At 44.3% G+C, this 18,132-nt stretch overlaps 2 protein-coding genes across 2 annotated transcripts in view; both read right to left on the minus strand.

The window, feature by feature from the left end:
• The window catches only part of LOC130118338 (steroid 21-hydroxylase), a 37,155-nt gene extending 27,437 nt beyond the window's left edge, over window positions 1-9,718 (minus strand). The window contains exons 1-2 of the mRNA XM_056286756.1: window positions 9,586-9,718; window positions 8,248-8,439 (exon numbers count right to left, since the gene is read on the minus strand). Of these exons, the coding sequence (XP_056142731.1) occupies window positions 8,248-8,439; window positions 9,586-9,718 (325 nt within the window). The remainder of the gene's footprint in view (window positions 1-8,247; window positions 8,440-9,585) is intronic.
• Window positions 9,719-10,730: 1,012 nt separating this feature from the next.
• Window positions 10,731-14,318, minus strand: tnxba (tenascin XBa). Its single transcript, XM_056286979.1, has 12 exons — window positions 13,571-14,318; window positions 13,283-13,405; window positions 12,986-13,129; window positions 12,730-12,849; window positions 12,486-12,641; window positions 12,191-12,303; window positions 11,954-12,086; window positions 11,680-11,831; window positions 11,471-11,567; window positions 11,210-11,371; window positions 10,944-11,107; window positions 10,731-10,829 (listed from the first exon to the last, which is right to left on the minus strand). The coding sequence occupies exons 1-12, from the start codon at window positions 14,316-14,318 to the stop codon at window positions 10,731-10,733; spliced, it is 2,211 nt and encodes a 736-aa protein (XP_056142954.1).
• Between the last annotated feature and the right edge of the window lie 3,814 nt (window positions 14,319-18,132).

Here is an 18,132-nt window from a genome sequence, read left to right on the forward strand (position 1 = left end):
GATGGGAGAACCTTCCAGAAGGACAACCATCTCTGCAGCACTCCACCAATCAGGCCTTTATGGTAGAGTGGCCAGACGGAAGCCTCTGCTCAGTGAAAGGCACATGACAGCCCGCTTGGAATTTGCCAGAAAGCACCTAAAGGACTCTCAGACCATGAGAAACAAGATTCTCTGGTCTGATGAAACCAAGATTGAACTCTTTGGCCTGAATGCCAAACATCACATCTGGAGGAAACCAGGCACCTCTCCTTGCTAATACCATCCCTACAGTGAAGCATGGTGGTGGCAGCATCATGCTGTGGGGGATGTTTTTCAGCGACAGGAACTGGGAGACTAGTGAGGATTGAGGAGAGATGAATGGAGCAAAGTACAGAGAGATCCTTGATGAAAACCTGCTCCAGAGCGCTCAGGACCTCAGACTGGGGCGAAGGTTTACCTTTCAACACGACAACGACCCTAAGCACACAACCAAGACAATGAAGGAGTGGCTTCGGGACAAGTCTGTGAATGTCCTTGAGTGGTCCAGCCTCGCTCCCCATCTAACCTTACAGAGCTCGAGAAGATCTGCAGAGAAGAATGGGAGAAATACCCCAAATATAGGTGTGCCAAGCTTGTAGCTTCATACCCAAGAAGAATTGAGGCTGTAATCGCTGCCAAGGGTGCCTCAATCAAGTACTGAGTAAAGGGTGTGAATACTTATGTACATGCAATATTTCAGTTTTTTATTTTTAATAAATTTGCAAACATTTCTACAAAACCTTTTTTGCTTTGTCATTATGGGATATTGTATGTAGATTGATGAGAAAAAAAGGAATTTAATCCATTTTGGAATAAGCTTGTAACATAACAAAATGTGGGGAAAGTGAAGGGGTGTGAATACTTTCCGGATGCACTGTATATCCACAGGACCACTCTGTAAAGTTTAAGTGTTTACTTTGACACAAGAAATATTTGGTACAGAACGATTGTTGATTACCAAAAAAAAAGTTTAATTAGAACAGGAGCCGGAGAGGTCCAAAAAACAAACAAACTGTGGCTCCACTCTCTCCTTTCCTACCCCCCCCCCCCCATTCTTCTCCCACTTTCCTGGCTGGAGTATCAAAAGACAATTAAAGGTCCATGCAGTTACTTGGAAGCAACAATTATTCACACACCTTTTAAGTGCAAGGAATCAAACAATTAACTTATTGCATTACTGTAAATATGAACTGTAAATAATTGCATGCTAATTGGTCAAATATTTATATTCTATGTTTTATCAATAAACTGCATTTAGGCTCCTACAGCCCTGGTTGAAGGAATGTTTAGCAGGCTGGGGGTCCCGGAATCCATACATAGTGACCAGGGGAGAAATTTTGAATCCAGTGTTTTTTCCACCATGTGTGAGTGGCTGGAAATCACTAAGACTCGCACAACACTCCTCCACCCCCAAAGTGATGGGTTAGTGGAGCGGTTTAACTGCACGCTAGCTGAACAGTTGTCCGTCTTAACATCCACCCATCAGCTCGACTGGGATATGCACTTATCCCTGGTTCTCATGGCATGCCGCTCCGTGGTTTAGGACTCCACTGCGTGCACACTGACCCTCCTCATGTTGGGCAGGGAAATGAGGACCCCTGCAGTGCTGGCCTTTGGATGGACCCCGGATATACCATCTACCCCTGCAGGTCCGAGCTACACCAGACAGCTTAAGGACCGTTTGGACACCGCAAGTGCATACTCCCAGAGGCAACTGCAAAGTGCAGGGGTGCGACAGAAAAGGAATTATGACCTCCATGCCAGGGAGAAACACTTTCCAGCCAGGGAGCTAGTTTGGGTCTACAACTTGATCCGAAAGAAGGGCAGGTGCCCTAAACTGATCTTGGAGTGGCTAAGAGAGGTTGTCCATTGGGTACAGTTACCTCTACGGGGCTACAAAGTGGCACTACACTGTTACCGGCTTTTGCCATACAGGGGCTCTGCAATGCCTCAGGCGACTGGAGGGGAGGGGGGAACACCCATGTTGCCTACTGTGACATCTGGGGAAGGGGGGGTTGTAGCAGCCAGCCCTGATGACACAATAAGTGGGACCCAATCTGCTGCACCAGTGCCCAGATCACCTCTTTGGGGGGCAGGGCAACCCCGACCAGAGCCAGGGGAGGACAGACAAGGGGAGAGAATGCCTACAAGATAACCGAAGTGGTGCTGGAGAACTCCTCTGAGGTTTAGAGACTTTGCCCTCGGGGTCAAGGACTTTAATAAGGGGGCGGGGTAGTGTAGCATGTTCAGGTTAACCAGGGGGGTTTAAGTGTTAGTTGTACACAGTTGGGGGAGATGTTATGCTGTTCTGGGGGATGGTACACTGTTGCAGGGTCAAGGGTTAGTGGGTCAGGCCTTTGGGAGAGAGAGAACCTGTGAGTCGGGTTTTAATGGCAATTTGTCCGGTGTGGCTGTGGCTGACAACAGCCGTGAATAAAGCAGCGCTCAGTTGTAAGTTCTGAAGTGTGTTTAAAGTGTGATCTGTTGGTAAACGCTACAATATTTTCTGTTATTTCTTTAGACAATTATCATTGTATGGTGTTTGTAACTCATCTACTCAAAATTTAAGTGACTTTGGTAATTCTGTTTTATTTCTCAGTTTCACACTTTCTCTGTCAATAAGCTGGCGTAAGACGATCACAGTCTTCAGTGCTTGATGGAGCAAGATGTTAAGCTGCTGGTCAGATTACACAGGGTTACATGCATGCTGAACAAAAAAGAAGTTCAACCCAATTTGTGCTCACTGTTGAAGTTTAGAAATTCCTTTACTCACCTCATCTAAGCACAAATATTATGAATAAGTACATTATGAATTAAACCAAAGCATTTGACAACAGTATTTTTTTCTAATTGTGCTATTCTTTGTCTCTGAGCATTGGTTACTTTTTCTTTGTAGATCCCTATATTTTTCTGAAAAAAAATCAATTTACACTTAATAAATTATGGTTATTTCCACATCACTGGTCTGTTTTAATAGGAGAGTGAAAGTCATCCAAGTTGAATGAGTATTTTTTTTTGAAAAATATAAGTAATCTCCTAAAAAAGTAACCCTTTGCGACCAGACACTAAAAAGTACAATAAGAAAAAGACTCAAGTGCAAAACACATAATGAGCTGAATGAAATTAATGCTATATTACCATTAAGAACACGTCAAATAATAAAAAGCTCTGATGTAGGTGTGCCTACTTATGGTATTTCTTGTTGGAAAAAATACTGTAATGCTAATTTTGCAGCATTTCTGAGAAAATCGCAAATTTGGCAAACAGAAGAAGCATAAAAATGGGAGCTAGCACTAATTTCAAATTTCCGATGCATAGCTATGTGGTCAGGCTACACTGACACTAAATTTCTTCCAATTCAAATGAAAAAAACAAAGTCTGTTGTAATTTTTTTCTCATGGTACATTCTCTAATCCCTGAGCCGAAATGGGTTAATAAGTACTTTTCCTTTAGGGTGTAGCTATAGTTTCTTTAATATAAAGGTGACTTGCTTCAGCTCTTTTTTGCCAATAATTGTGAAAGATGAATTGTGTAATGAATGAAAGATGTTATTATTTTGAAGGTCCTGTCACTTGTTTAACTTGACCTACCCACGGGTGTACGTGCAGTGCGTGTGACGTATACAGGAAGTTAGACGCTCATGTTATAAAGGTTGTATGTTGAACGGACGCTAGTAAAAGCTACACAGTTAAGAACCTACGAAGTCGGCTCATTCTTGAGTTATTCTTATGTCAGTAAGATAAAGCGTCTACGGACACTACATGGTGTCAGAATAGTCTGTGTATCTGAACACTAGTGGTCATGCCGAAGTTTAATCCGCCGAGTGAATTCAAGTTTGACTGCCCCGTTGAATGGCCGGCGTGGAAACAACGGTTTTCGCGCTTCAGGCTCGCGACAAAGCTGGATAAAGACCACGGAGAGATTCAAGTGTGTTCGCAGATTTATGCAATGGGAAGCGAGGCTGAAAAGATATTCAGCTCGTTTGACTTCGCGGCGGAGGGTGATAAAGTGGACTATGATATCGTACTGAAAAAGTTCGACGACTACTTTATTCCCCGCCGTAACATCATACATGAGAGGGCATGCTTCTATCAACGTAGCCAGCAGCCAGGAGAAACAGCGGAGATGTACATCCGGACATTGTATGAGCTGTCTGAACACTGTGAGTTTGGGGGATGAACATATCAGAGATCGTCTGGTAGTGGGCATAAAAGACAAAGTGCTCTCCCGTCAGTTCCAGCTCACAGCGGACCTTACTCTGGTGAAAGTCATTGAACAAGTGCGCCAGGCGGAGGCAATAACAAAGCAGCTCAGCCTCCAAGCTAACCAACCAGAGGCCCAGCTGGCTAACGTCAACGTTGTCCGACGGCGGGACGGACACCAAAGCAAAAAGGGCGGACAGCGTCATGGTGGCAGCAGTCCTGCAACCAGCAAAGTAGATGAACGCGGGAGGTGCGGCAAGACGCAGCACACCGATGAGCGGAAGTGTCCTGCAATGAACAGTAAGTGCAACAAGTGTCATAAAAAGGGACATTGGGAGCGTGTATGTCACTCTAAAGCGTTGAGAGAAGTCACTGAAGAGGTTAAACAGCTGTACTTTCTGGGAGAAGTTGGCAAAGAGAGCAGATTGGACTGTTAGTTTAACAATAAGTGATGTACCAATAACCTTTAAAATTGACACGGGCTGACGCTACTGTTATCAACCAAGGGACATTTAAAAAGCTGAAGCCAAACATAAAACTGGGGCCTCCTGACACATGCTTCATAAGCCCAGGTGGAAACATCAGCTGCATAGGACAGTTTCAAGCCACAACCAACTACAAGGAGAAACAATACTCCTTTCCAGTGTATGTGATCAAGGGGAGAGGCAGCTGTCTGCTGAGTCATCCAGAGGCAGTGGAGATGGGTCTAGTGAAGCAGATGGATGAGGTCAGTGGAGTTTTCGGTTCAAGTGGACTGCTGAAAACAGACCCAGTGAAAATAGCTCAGGTGGAGGATGCCCAGCCATACGCGGTGCATACAGCCAGACGGATACCGCTGCCACTTGTACCACTGGTTAAGAAAGAACTGCAGCGCATGGAAAATGAGGGCATTATTGAAAAAGTGACTCAGTCCACAGAATGGTGCGCTGCTATGGTGCCGGTGCTGAAACCGAACAAGAAAGGTTTGCTACTGCGCTGACCTCAGGAGGCTGAATCGAGCGGTGAAATGTGAGAAATACGTGCTGCCCACTATGGAGGAAATAATGCCAATGCTCGCAGGGTCAAAGTTCTTCACAACGTCGGATGCAGCAAGTGGGTTTTACCAGATCCCCTTGCATGAAGACAGCAGGAGGCTCACCACTTTCATCACCCCATTTGGGAGGTATGCTTTCAGCCGCCTTCCATTTGGTATAACGAGTGCTCCAGAGATTTTCCAGAGAAAGATGGCGGAAACTCTGACCGGGCTAGAGGGCACAGAGGTGTACATGGATGACATCCTTATACATGGAGAGACTGAGGAAATCCATGACCGGCGCCTAGCAGAGGCGCTGGGGGTCATTGAAACAGCAGGTCTCAAACTGAACCAGGCGAAATGCAAGTTCAAACAGAAACAAGTCCGCTTCCTTGGTCACGTCATCAACGAGGCAGGCATCAGACTTGACCCGGACAAAGTGGCCGGAATAGAGAACTTTCCTCAGCCCCAGAACGTGACGGAATTCAAGAGGTTCCTCGGGATGGTGAACCATTTGACAAAATACGTCCCAGAGCTGTCCACTGTAGGTCAGCCGCTTTATGGACTGCTTAAAGCAATGACAGAGTGGCTGTGGGGACCTGCACAGAACACAGCATTCCAAGACCTTAAAGCAGCACTCGCCACCGCCCCGGTACTCACCTTTTATGATGTCACTAAGGCTACGGTGGTGTCAGCAGATGCCAGCAGCTACGGGCTGGGGGGCGTTCTGCTCCAGCAGCACGGGGAACACTGGAAGCCCGTGGCCTACTGCTCCCGACGGCTGAGTGACGCAGAGACAAGGTACGCACAGATCGAGAAAGAGTGCTTAGCCAGCGTCTGGGCATGTGAAAGGTTCGAGAAGTACTTGTTTGGGCTTGACAATTTCAGACTTGTCACCAATCATAAACCACTAGTGCCTCTCATGAACAGCAAAGACTTGGATAATGTGCCCATTAGGTGCCAGAGACTGTTAATGAGGCTGATACGTTTCAATGCAGTGGCTGAATACGCACCAGGCAAAACGTTAGCTGTGGCTGACGCACTCTCCAGAGGCCCAGAGCAGCGCTACGGAGATGGTGCTTCTCATGATGATTTTGCGGCGCACATCGATGCCATCGTGTGCCAGGTGCCTGCCACACCTCAAAGGATGCAGGAGATAAAACAGAGCATGGATGGGGATCTGCAGCTCCAGACAGTGTTGGGCTTCATCAGACACGGCTGGCCTGAGTATGTCGATAAAGTGCCGGAGACAGTCAGAGACTTTTATCAGGTGAGAGGGGAGTTATCTGAGGTAGATGGTTTAGTCATCAGAGGCAGTCGTATCGTCATTCCCACAGAGATGAGGGAGGTGATCTTAGAGAGAATACACGATGGGCACCAGGGGATAGTTAAGTGCAGAGAGAGAGCTAGCCAATCAGTGTGGTGGCCCAAAATGACAGAGCACATTACAACAAAGATACAGCAATGTCAATTCTGCAGAGAACACAAGAACACACAGAGAAAAGAGCCTTTAATGTCAAGTGAGCTCCCATCCAGACCATGGCAGAAAGTTGGCATAGACCTGTGTGAGTACAAAAAGCAAAACTACTTGATAGTGTCTGACTATTATTCCAGGTTTTTGGAGATCCTAAATCTACCAACAACTACTAGCAGTCAGGTTGTAGCTAGGCTGATGGCTACATTTGCACGTTTTGGTATCCCTGAAATTGTAGTTAGCAATAATGGGCCACAGCTAGTTTCAGAAGAGATGAGTAGGTTCAGTGAGGATTATGATTTCATACATGTGACTTCAAGCCCACACTACCCCCAGAGTAATGGACAGGCAGAGAGGGCTGTTCAGATAGCCAAAAGCATATTAAGACAGGAAGACCCTCTCCTCGCCCTGTTGACATACAGAGCTACACCCTCTTCTTCCACTGGAGCCAGTCCAGTGGAATTGCTCATGGGTAGGAGAATCAGAACCACCTTACCCACATTGCAGCATAACCTGAAACCAGCCTGGCCTAAAGAGGAACTGATCAAAACCGCTGATGCCGCAGCCAAATCGAGGCAGGCTTTCTACTACAACCGCAGGAACGGCGTGCGGACACTGCGCCCACTGAACTCGGGTGACGCAGTACTCACCAAACTTGATGGACAGAAAACACGGACAATGCCAGCAGTTGTTCACAGTCAGAGCTCCACTCCCAGATCCTACATAGTGGAGACAGCTCAAGGTGAGCATTACAGAAGGAACAGGCGCCACCTGTTGGCCACACCCAAAACACTCACCTTTGTCAGCAGGGATCCTGACCATGTCACTCCAGGGGAGAGTGGAAACACGGATGAGTCCCGAGCAGCAGAAATGCCAACTTCCACACCACATGTTACTCGCTCTGGCAGGGTGAGCAAGCCAGCAATCCGGCTGGATTTGTGAGGCATATGGACTTGTGTACTGTGGGAGATTTTTTTATATTTTTTTTGAAAAGGGGGGTGATATACAGGTTGGAATTAAAATATAAATATTTCAGTTGAGTTATGGACTCTTTAAAGCTTACACCCCAGGCCTGTCAGTAAAATGTTGGACACTGTAAAGATGTTTGATGTCTTTGCTCTTTCTGTTTTACAGTTGCTGAAAGAAAGAAAATGGTATTATTTTATTCGTCAAATAAAGCTACGGTTAAAGTCAGGAGTTGCTAAACTGGAGTTAAAATTGTTGGCAGTAAATGTTCAGAGAAATGTTTAGAAAATCATCTTAGAGGGGGAGATGTAATGAATGAAAGATGTTATTATTTTGAAGGTCCTGTCACTTGTTTAACTTGACCTACCCACGGGTGTACGTGCAGTGCGTGTGACGTATACAGGAAGTTAGACGCTCATGTTATGAAGGTTGTATGTTGAACGGACGCTAGTAGAAGCTACACAGTTAAGAACCTACGAAGTCGGCTCATTCTTGAATTATTCTTATATCAGTAAGATAAAGCGTCTACGGACATTACAAATTGGAAAAAAAAATAGATGAAACCAAATGATTACTGGTGTTGCCACACTTCAGACGGTAGATATTTCCATAGCTCTGTGCCAGGTTGGTTAGGTGAATTGGTAAATGGTCATGTGCCAGCTCCAGCATGTTGCCTAAAATGGGGAGGCTGAGTGGACCTGGGAGAGAAGGAGAGGAAGAGCAGGGGAGAAATGAAAGGAAACATCCCCATAGCTGAGACTCAGCTGCTAGCTCAGGAGAGATAGAGAGGAGAAAGTTGAGAAGAGAGTAAGAGAATTTACTCATCAATTTGTTCAGTAAAATAGTAATCAAGTTTAGTAGGATACATACAGACAGGTGACAAATGAAAAGAAAAACCTGTGTGCTTGACCCTTACAGTGAGGGGGTCTGGGTGCTCTGCTATGCTGTGTGGGGGGGGGGGCATTTTCCTGGCATGGTTTGGGTCCACTTATCCCCTTAAAGGGGTCACTGCAAATTGGGTGGCACAGTGGTTAGTGTTAACACCTCACAGCAAGAAGGTCCTGGGCTCGAACTCCGGGATTGTCCAACCTTGGGGGGGGGGGGGGTGTCATCCCAGGTTGTCCTCTGTGTGGAGTTTGCATGTTCTCCCCGTGTCTGCGGTACATTTTCTCTGGGTGCTCCGGTTTCCCCCACCATCAAAAAGACATACATGTTAGGGTTTATACTCCTGTCTGTGCCCTTGACCGAGGCATGGCAAGACGAACAGGAGTTGGTCCCCGGGTGCTGCATGGCAGCTGCCCACTGCTCCTAGCTACTCAGCTAGGATGGGTTAAATGGAGAGCATAATTTCCCTACAGGGATCATTAATGTATATCAAATCAAATCAATGAATACTAAATTATTCTGAGTGATCACCTTTATCCTACGAGGAAACATTTCTATCCTGATGGGAGTCGTCTCTTCCAGGATGACAATGCCCCCTTCTACAGGGCACAAGGGGTTACTGAAAGGCTTGATGAGAATGAAAATGCTGTAAATCATATTCTATGGCCTTCTCAGTCACCAGATCTGAACACCTATGAGAGATTTTGGACCGACAGTGTTCTCTACCACCATCATCAAAACAACAAATGAGGGAATATCTTTTGTAAGAATGGTGTCCATCCCTCCAATAGAGTTCAGAGGCTTGTAGAATCTATGACAAGGAGCATTGATGCTGTTCTGGAGACTTGTTACACCTTATTAAGACCCCTTATGTTGGTTTTTCCTTTAATTTGTCACCTGTCTGTAGCTGTTCTGAATTGCTGCATATCTGTCCTGATCTGATCAACGTGATAACAGATAGCTATCAAATGAAAACTCTATGGTGAAATTGGAATGACAAAAAAAAAAAACCAACAAAATGTAATTACCTGACGACTGATGGCCATTTTGATCTCTCTGTGTGGGATTGTCTCTGTGCCCCGGAATGCACACTAGTACCATCCAGAGAAAGATGATCACAAGCAGAGCTCCCACACTCATCACTGTTATCCCAACAGCCATTCTGACTTCTCACTGGCCCGCGTCCAAAAGCCAGTCACTGCCTTTCTCTCTCCTTTTATATTCCTCTCATCCTAACCCCTTGACGTACCAGCTCTTAATACCGTGTTTGTGTTGTCACCAAATTCAAGGATGGCTAAATATTGTTTTAGCCCCGTTGCTATAGCCCAGCCAAGAACTGTGACGCTGAGCATAAAGAGAGGGGTGCTTGATAAACGACGCAAGATGTCAAACATAGCTATTACACATGTACAGTATTCAAATACATAGAAAAGAGCATCCAATCCTCTTGTGGGGAAAATGGTGTAAGCGAAGAACAAAATATATGAATCCAGTTTGGTTGACAGAGATTTACTTAAGTACTGGATACTTACTGGATAGGTGTACATGAATTTGTTCATCTTGTGGGGAAACTGGGAAGGAACAAGGAGAGATACTTTTTATGAAAAGGGATTTGGGTGTGGGGATTTTGGGTGGGATAGGCTCCAGCGTCCTCATGACCCTGAGAGCAGGATAAGCGATTTGGATAATGGATGGATGGATGGGATTTGGGTGTTAAAATTTACTTTTTATTAATTTTCTGTCCCCAGCTTGTTCATTCAGGTGTTGTGGTACACTCATAGAGCAGTAAAGTAAAGCTACCGACACATTAGACCCACTTCAGCCACATTTATTCCAACAGAGCAAAACAGTGCATATTTAATTACAGTAGTAGTGGGGTGGCATACCTTGGTGGTGTACAATTGAAGTGTCTTAGAGGCAAAACTTTATGGAGATTGAACAATTGAACAATATCTTTCTTTTCCATTGGTACCTTTTTAAAGAAACAGCTCATGATGTACAATAACAAAACAAAACAAAACACATTCTTGGTTCTTTGAATCGTACTTCAAGCTGTCAGCACAGTTGTTAAAACCACTGTACTGTGTATGCAGGTTGATGGAAACGTGGATGCAATAAAGGCATTTCCAGACAGTTTTGGGATTGAAAAGGTCGTAGCGATGAAAGGACATATTTAGCCGCGGGTTAATGGAAGAAAGCCAGATGGTCTGAGCTTCATCTCAGTGAAGGGAATGGAGGAGTCTTTGCCTTTCCAGTCTATCCAGACCACTCCCTGAAAACATTATTGAGAGATTTTACTATAGTTATTTGCTATGAAATCGTGGATACAAACCACCAGACATTCAAAGGGTCCTCATTAAGATAACTTTTAAGATGTATATCTTACCTGATTGTTACTGTTGATGCCATAGAGACCATTGAGGTTGGTCTTGTAGCAGTTCTTGTACCACCAGCCACCCATGTAGGCCTTGGCACAGTGGATCCCAAGAGGGTCAGGATCCTTGTCCCAGGTAGAGAATGGTCGTCCATTATGGTACCTCATAGAGTCACCTAATCAGGAAGTAGAGTGTTTGGTTCTCTTAACAAGCACAGAGCCTATTCTTTACATGCTTGAAGCAGCTCTCTCTTTTTGTTCAACATAGAAAAACAGACCTGCTGTCCCAGTGTAGCCAGACACGGTGATGGCATAGTTCTTTCCCTCTGTGTTGATGGTGAAGTTTGAGTAGTGGGCATAAGCTGTGTCATTTCCAACTCGCAAGTCTACCCTCAGACTCACAGAGCCCATGCTGGTGAGGTTGTGCAGAAGCTCATTTCCTAATGGTGGAAGGAGGAAGAGGGGGGTGAAGATTAGGCTAATTAATTGCTTGTTTTGACGTTAGCTTTGATCAGGATCAACATATGCCCAAACTTTACCAAGCCAGAACTCGTCACTGTAGTTTCCGAAACCAGCACTGTAGTTACTCCAGGTTTGATAGAAATCAGTCTTTCCATTCATCCGTCTCTGGAACACCTGGAAAACAATTACAATGCCAGTTGAAAGCTGTGAAGACAGAATATACACTATAGTATTTCCCTGGACAAAGGCTCAGATTTTATTCAAGTAAGACGGGGATGTTTCCCACCGTCCAGCCGCCTCCGTCCGTCTCCATGTCACAGTAGGCTCGCACAGCTCCTCCATCTTTCCCTTGGGGGTAGATATCCATCTCTCCTGACTGTAGCACTCCGTTCAACAGCTGCTGAGAGCAGTCAGCAGGGAATGGGAAACGCTGTTTCCCTGAGGGATGGGAAGAAATGAGGATAATGAAGGATAAGTTGAGTTGAGGATAGCTATGAGGAAGAAATGGTGTTATTGCAGCATTTTTAGGAAGGGTTTTGCCCTATAGGAAGTGCTCATACCTGTGATGAATTCTGTGGTGACAATGGATGAGTAGTGTCCATCTCTTTCACCTTGTACCAGAACAGTATACCTTGACATGGACAGAAGCCCCGTCAGCTTATACTCTGTGATGATGGGGTCCAGGATCACCTCCTGAAACACACACACGCAACCAAAAACCCATATACAGACTTTTCAGGCTCTATTTTAATTTAGATTTAACAAGGCAGGATACATGTTAAGGATTCATTGCTCACTTTGGTCTCCCCTCCTGCCACTTGGTAGGTCAGCCTGTAGCTGTGAAAAGCAACAGCTGGAGCTTTCCATGCTACCACAGCAAAGTGAGCACCAACCTGGCTGGCCTTAACCACTAAAGAGTACAAAAACAGGAGTACACATCCAGTTAGTTTACATTGCCAGACTTATTAAACTCTTCTGTGACATCTCAGGTTGTGCTTGTGAATAGGCACTTCTTTCATTTCAATGTTTTTTTTTAATACATAATAAGTAAAGAAGTTCCAATCTTGCTTTATTTATTGCCAGTGTACCCACCATTAGCCGTTGTGAATGTGGTTGAGATGACTGTGCTCTGGAGGCTGTCCTTCTGGCTTAGGGCCTTAACAGTGTATACGGTGCCTCTCTGCAAGCCCTTCAGCTGGTACTCCACTGAGTTCCCAGAGAGCATCACTGTCACAGTCACATTAGGAGCTGTGAGAGGGGGGAAAAAGATTATAAAATTGTTTAATTCCCAGTCCTGGGTGATGTCCTTATCTTAGGTCAGTGCTGCTACGCTCACTTTTTGATGACTCATAACTGATGATGAAGCGGTCCACTTTTCCCAGACTGGGTGTCCATTGCAGCACAGCTCGTGTATCTGTAACGTTGATTACTTGAAGCTGGGTTGGAGGGGCGGGCACTGCAATCACAAGGAAATCTGTAGTGCATTTTTTGTTTTTCCAAGAACCAAGGAAATTAGGTGGAACAAAATCATAAAAACATGCATGATGCTATATTCATACTGTATATGACAGCATGTTTTGTCTCTTGTGTACCTGTGGTGATGATGGATGTAAGGGCATCACTCTGAACCCTGCCTTGAATGGTTGTTACACTGATTAGGTATGAGGATCCAGCAGTTAACTTGGACAGAACAATGTGAGATTGATGGGAGTCTAAAGTCACAGAGCTGCTCTCCCCTGACAGGAAGATATAAGCACAACATCGTAAATGATTACATTTTCACACTTGACTCGGTTTCTTAAATGGTGAATGAGCCACACAAATCGATATGCTGATCCTTTTGAGTTTTCACATTTGTGAATGTATAATTATAAATGACTTTCACAGACCTGAGACCAATTGGGTGTAGGTGACCCTAAAGCCTGTGAACGTACTCTTTGGTTTGGACCAGGACACTGTGAGAGAAGACTCTGTTACATTGCTGAACACCAGCTCTGTGGCTAGCTCAGGACCTGGCAAAGGAAAAAGAAGGAGAAGGAAAAAATTAGGTTTTAGCCCATTCAAGACCTCCAGTAAAGAACAAGTCAGTTACAATAATACAGGAATTAACCATAAATTCAGACGTTCTGTGATTTATTCATAACTTGTTATTGGTGTTGTGGCATCATTGTATTTACCTGTAGCTGCAGCTACTCTGTGAATCTTGGACCTTTTCCCTGGAGCAGTACCGTATATGTACAAGGTATAGCGCGTCTGTGGCCGCAGATTGCTGAACTCCACAGAACGAACATTTCCAGGGAGAACCATGGAGACTCTCTTTCCTTCGGCTTTACTTCGGGGAACAAGACCTTTAGCAGAGGGCGTAGTACCATTGGTCCGTTCCATCTGCACTAGGACTTCAGTTGTGTTCTTTGCTGTGGCTGCCTTATCTTCTCCTTCAAGAGCACGGCCTTCAACTTCCTCATCCTCCTCTTCCTCACCCTCCACTCTGTGCTCTCGTCTTGTGACGGTGAAGTTCCTGAACATACCCTGTGGTGCTGACCATGCAAGAGTGAAGCTGTAGGAGGTGGTGTTCACAATCTTCACAGAACCGAGGCCAGTTCCTCCTACCCTCCTGGAGGGCTTATCAGAGGGCTGGACAGCAGTTTTGTTTGAAAGGACTTTAGCCTCATCTGCTGTCTCTACAGTGGTCACATTCACTACATATTGACTTCGCTGTGGAGCTGATCCTTTCCCAGAACCAATCACACCTGTTTCGGTCTTTGTGTTATTGAGAGACTGCATGATTTTAGTCACATTTATGCTTTCTTCTTTGACCTTTTTGATGAGTTTATGTCCAGATGATTGGGTAATATTCTTCTCAGCTGATGTGGACTGCTCCACAGTCTCTTTCCCTGTTCTAGTTTTGTTGTTAGATGTTTCCATGACCTTGGTCAGAATGGTAAGAACTTTAGCAGTACCATTGGACTTCTTCAAAATGCTTTGGGTCTCATTGGTTTGAGGTTGGTCCTTGAGTTGGGCAGATTTAGCGTTTGGTTTACCTTCAACCCCATCTTTAACCGACACTGTCTTGAGGGCAGTTTTTGAAAGGACTTTTTTAGGAATCAGGACTGTAGTTTTGCCTTTACGGGACTCTTCTTGCTTTCTGCCCTCATGTTTTAGCAGAACTTGACCAACTGTTGGGCGACTGATCTTTGTAGCAATCGCAGAACCTCTGTTAGTTGTTTTACTAACAGAAGCCCCTTGTTTTTCAAGTGTTTTAATCAGACCCTTTTTTCCACTTCCAGCCATCTTTGGTTTGATGTCAATATCTTTGCTTTGAATGTCCTTCTTCTGATCCTTCTTCTGGAATAGCGTCTTCTGGACTTTGGTATTCTTTTCCTGTGTGTTCTCCTTGACATCATTGCTTTTTTGGTTTACCTGTGCAGTCAAGGTCTCAAAAATTAATTTGACTTTCCCTTTGGCATTTTCTGAAAATTGAAGAACAGAGGATAGGGTAAAGAAAGGAATGAGATTTGCTAAACATGAAAATGGGTAAATATGTAAATAAATACTTGTCCCTTAAAAAAACTACTGTAAAATTTTTATCATAAGCCAAAGTTTGCTACAGTCCGACTTACTTTTATAACAGTCAACTTCAGGGGCACACTTACTGCAGTCTGGACCCAGAAATCCCTGAGAGCAGACACACTTTCCCTTTTCACATTTCCCATTGCCACTACAGTCATTTGGGCAATTTACTGAACATAGACATAGGAGAAGAAACAAAAGGAAACAGCATAAGAGGAGACAGTACATTTACAGATTACTAGGTGGCCTGAATTCTGTTGATTATAAAATCAATCTCATATAAAGACAGCATGATAAATGGAATAGAACAATGATAAATAAGTGTAAAGAAACTGGACAAAATAAAACCATAATAATTAAATAAAGATGATGAAAATCATACAATGATGTTTTAGGGAGGACATCTCCTTCTCCAGTCGGGCTAAACGTCCTTTCAATGCAGTGATTTCATCCACACATCCCCCAGTACAGCCTCCAGGTACCAGGCTGATCTTATGGGTCATCACCAGGGGAGAACCGGGCTTCAGCATCTGCTCCTTGGTTTGGCCAGAGTCACAGCCATCAGTTATCACCACCTTGATTGGTTGTGCTGGTGTAGACTTGTCTCTGATGGTCTTCTCACCAGTGGTTGTGGGAGATTTAATCACTTCTGTCTGATTGATTGACGCTGTGGGCATGTCTTTGTTAGTTGTGATACCACTAGATGTTGCAAGTTTTGCAGTTGCTGGCGAAACGGTCTTAACAGTGGGGAGAGGCTTGTCTTTACTGGACTTCACATCACCGGATGTGCGAGATTTGACTAGGAGTGTTTGATTAAGAGAAGCCGCCAGCTTATCTTTGTTAGCCATTGTAGTGCCGGTAAAAGCGGGCTTTATTGGTGTTGACTGGGCATTTGGAGCTATGGTTGGTGAAGACTTGTCTTTGGTAGATTTTGCATCACTGCCTTTTGGAAATTTTGTTAAGACAGTCTGACTGACACTGACTATGTGTTTGTCTTTGGTTGTTTTTGCACCACTGGCTGTAGTGGGTTTTGTGAGTTTGGACTGAGTACTCTGATTTATTGTAGAGGCAGGCTTGTCTTTGTTAGATTTCACATCACTGGCTGATGGAGATTTGTTTTCAACAGTCTGATTGACTGAGGCTATTTGCTTGTCTTTGGTGGCCATGGTGCTGCTAGAGGAAGCAGGCTTTGTGGGTGTTGACTGTACATTTTGAATGACAGTGGGCACAGGTTTGTCTTTGGCAGCCTTACCATCACTGGCTGATGGGGATTTGATTAAAACAGTATGATCGACTGTGGGTGTGAGCTTGTCATTTGTGATTTTGACCCCACTGGCTGTAGCAGGCTTGGCAAATGACGACTGGACACTCTGAACAGTGGGGGAGGGCTTGTGTTTGGTAATCTTCATATCACTTGTAGGTGATTTAATTGAAGTGGTCTGATTGACAGACACTGTATGCTTGTCTTTGGTGGCTGTGATACCAATAGATGACCCAGACTTTATGGGTATTGACTGGACATTTTGAACAACAGTGAAAGTAGGCTTGACATTGACAGTCTTCCCATCACTGGTCATTGGAGATTTGACTGAAGCTGTCTGGTTTACTATGACTGTGAGCTTGTCTTTGGTGGTCGTGGTACCACTGGTTGTAATTGGCTTTGTTGGTGTTGACAGAGTGGTTTGATTTACTGTTGAGATGGGCTTGCTTTTGGTGGTCTTTGGAGCATTGATAGTTGGAGGATTTTGATTGGTTGTTGAGTTGGTTAAAACGGTCTGATTAACTGTGTTTGGCTTTAGGGTGTTGCTTGAGTACTGTTTGGCATGAGAAGCAGTGGTTTTTGGTTTGGAGAGGGTAAGAAAGGCGCTAGTAACGTCACTTCCTGTCGAGTTTCGCTTCTCATTGGTTGTGGTTTGAAGGGAGGGAAATGGGGTGAGTAGGAGGAGAAGGCTTAGAGTAAACAACATTTTCCCCACCAGCAGTAACCTCAGATGGAATACCTTCTGGAAGATTTGTATGTATGTAGGAAAAATTATGACTCCTTTCTCTATATTGCAGTAAGCAGAAGGTAGGGGAATTTGCCAGGACTTTCCTATGGGGAAAAAAAAACATGCCAGAGATGAGTTGCAGCTCAATTTAATGGTTTTCATCACAAATCAGTGCTTGTGTTGAGCAAGTTTTAACTTTTATGTACCAGGAAAAGGATATTGCACTCTCTTTGTAACACTGCTGCGTATTAGCAGTGATCTGATTCACACCTGGGAACTGTCAAGTACAGCTAGTCTTATTCTGCTGTAAGTCAACTGAGAACTGAGTGCCTTGATTATGGCAGTTTGACGGCAGTTGTCAAAGAGGAGACCATAACGTGTGTCCCTGAAAATGTGGTTCCTTATCCAATGCGAGGGTCTAAAGACAAATACTGTGTTGCTGTAAAGCCCCTTGAGGCAAAATTGTAATTTGTGATATTGGGCTATACAAATAAAATTGACTTGATTTGATCAGACTGCCAATGCAATAGAAGACATGTTTCTTTACATTAGATATATGCATAAAGAGCATACTGCAACATTTACTAGATGCTGTCTCAGACTCCACACCTCACTATACATTCCTGTTTCATTTCTGTTTTCACACAATCTTATGCTTTTTCTTCCACTTGTTTCAAAAACCTTTTCTCAATGTGCCAATGTGAGATTTTAGAAACAAAGTCAGTATTGTGGCTATACAAATTACATTGACATGAAATGCTCAAAAATACCCCAAAACTGGAAAAAAAAAAGTTATTGAAAATTTTATTTTTAAAGGATCAGCCCCAGGACAAAATGCTAATTTCCCAGCAACTATATGAAGATATTATTAATCTTAATAGTTATGTGATCATAAAGGTAAAAAAATAAACAAATACAACAGTGCCTTAGTTAATTGTAGTAGTCAATGGAGTGGCTTGCCAGAGTTAAGTCAAATCTAAATAAAGCTGCTTCGGGGCATTTAATTGGAGTGGAAGCTGTAGAGGGGCTCCTGGCTGCCAGAGGAGAGAGGATGCAGAGCACTAACAGAGCAGCACTGTATGGACGTCAGGGACACTGTACTTCTTTCACTATACAGAGGGTTACATAATCCTCTGCATCCGCATCTCAGGAAAACCACTAAAAGAAATATGTCCAGACGC

This window comes from Lampris incognitus, chromosome 9, assembly GCF_029633865.1.
Source record: "Lampris incognitus isolate fLamInc1 chromosome 9, fLamInc1.hap2, whole genome shotgun sequence".
NCBI lineage: Eukaryota > Metazoa > Chordata > Actinopteri > Lampriformes > Lampridae > Lampris > Lampris incognitus.

Coding starts and splice junctions, on each gene's coding strand:
- tnxba (XM_056286979.1), bottom strand. CDS start 14,318: ATGGAAACATCTAACAACAAAACTAGAACAGGGAAAGAGACTGTGGAG. Junction 12,642..12,729: donor CAGTTATGAGTCATCAAAAA/GTGAGCGTAGCA, acceptor CCCCTCTCACAG/CTCCTAATGTGACTGTGACA. Junction 12,304..12,485: donor CACATTCACAACGGCTAATG/GTGGGTACACTG, acceptor TGTACTCTTTAG/TGGTTAAGGCCAGCCAGGTT.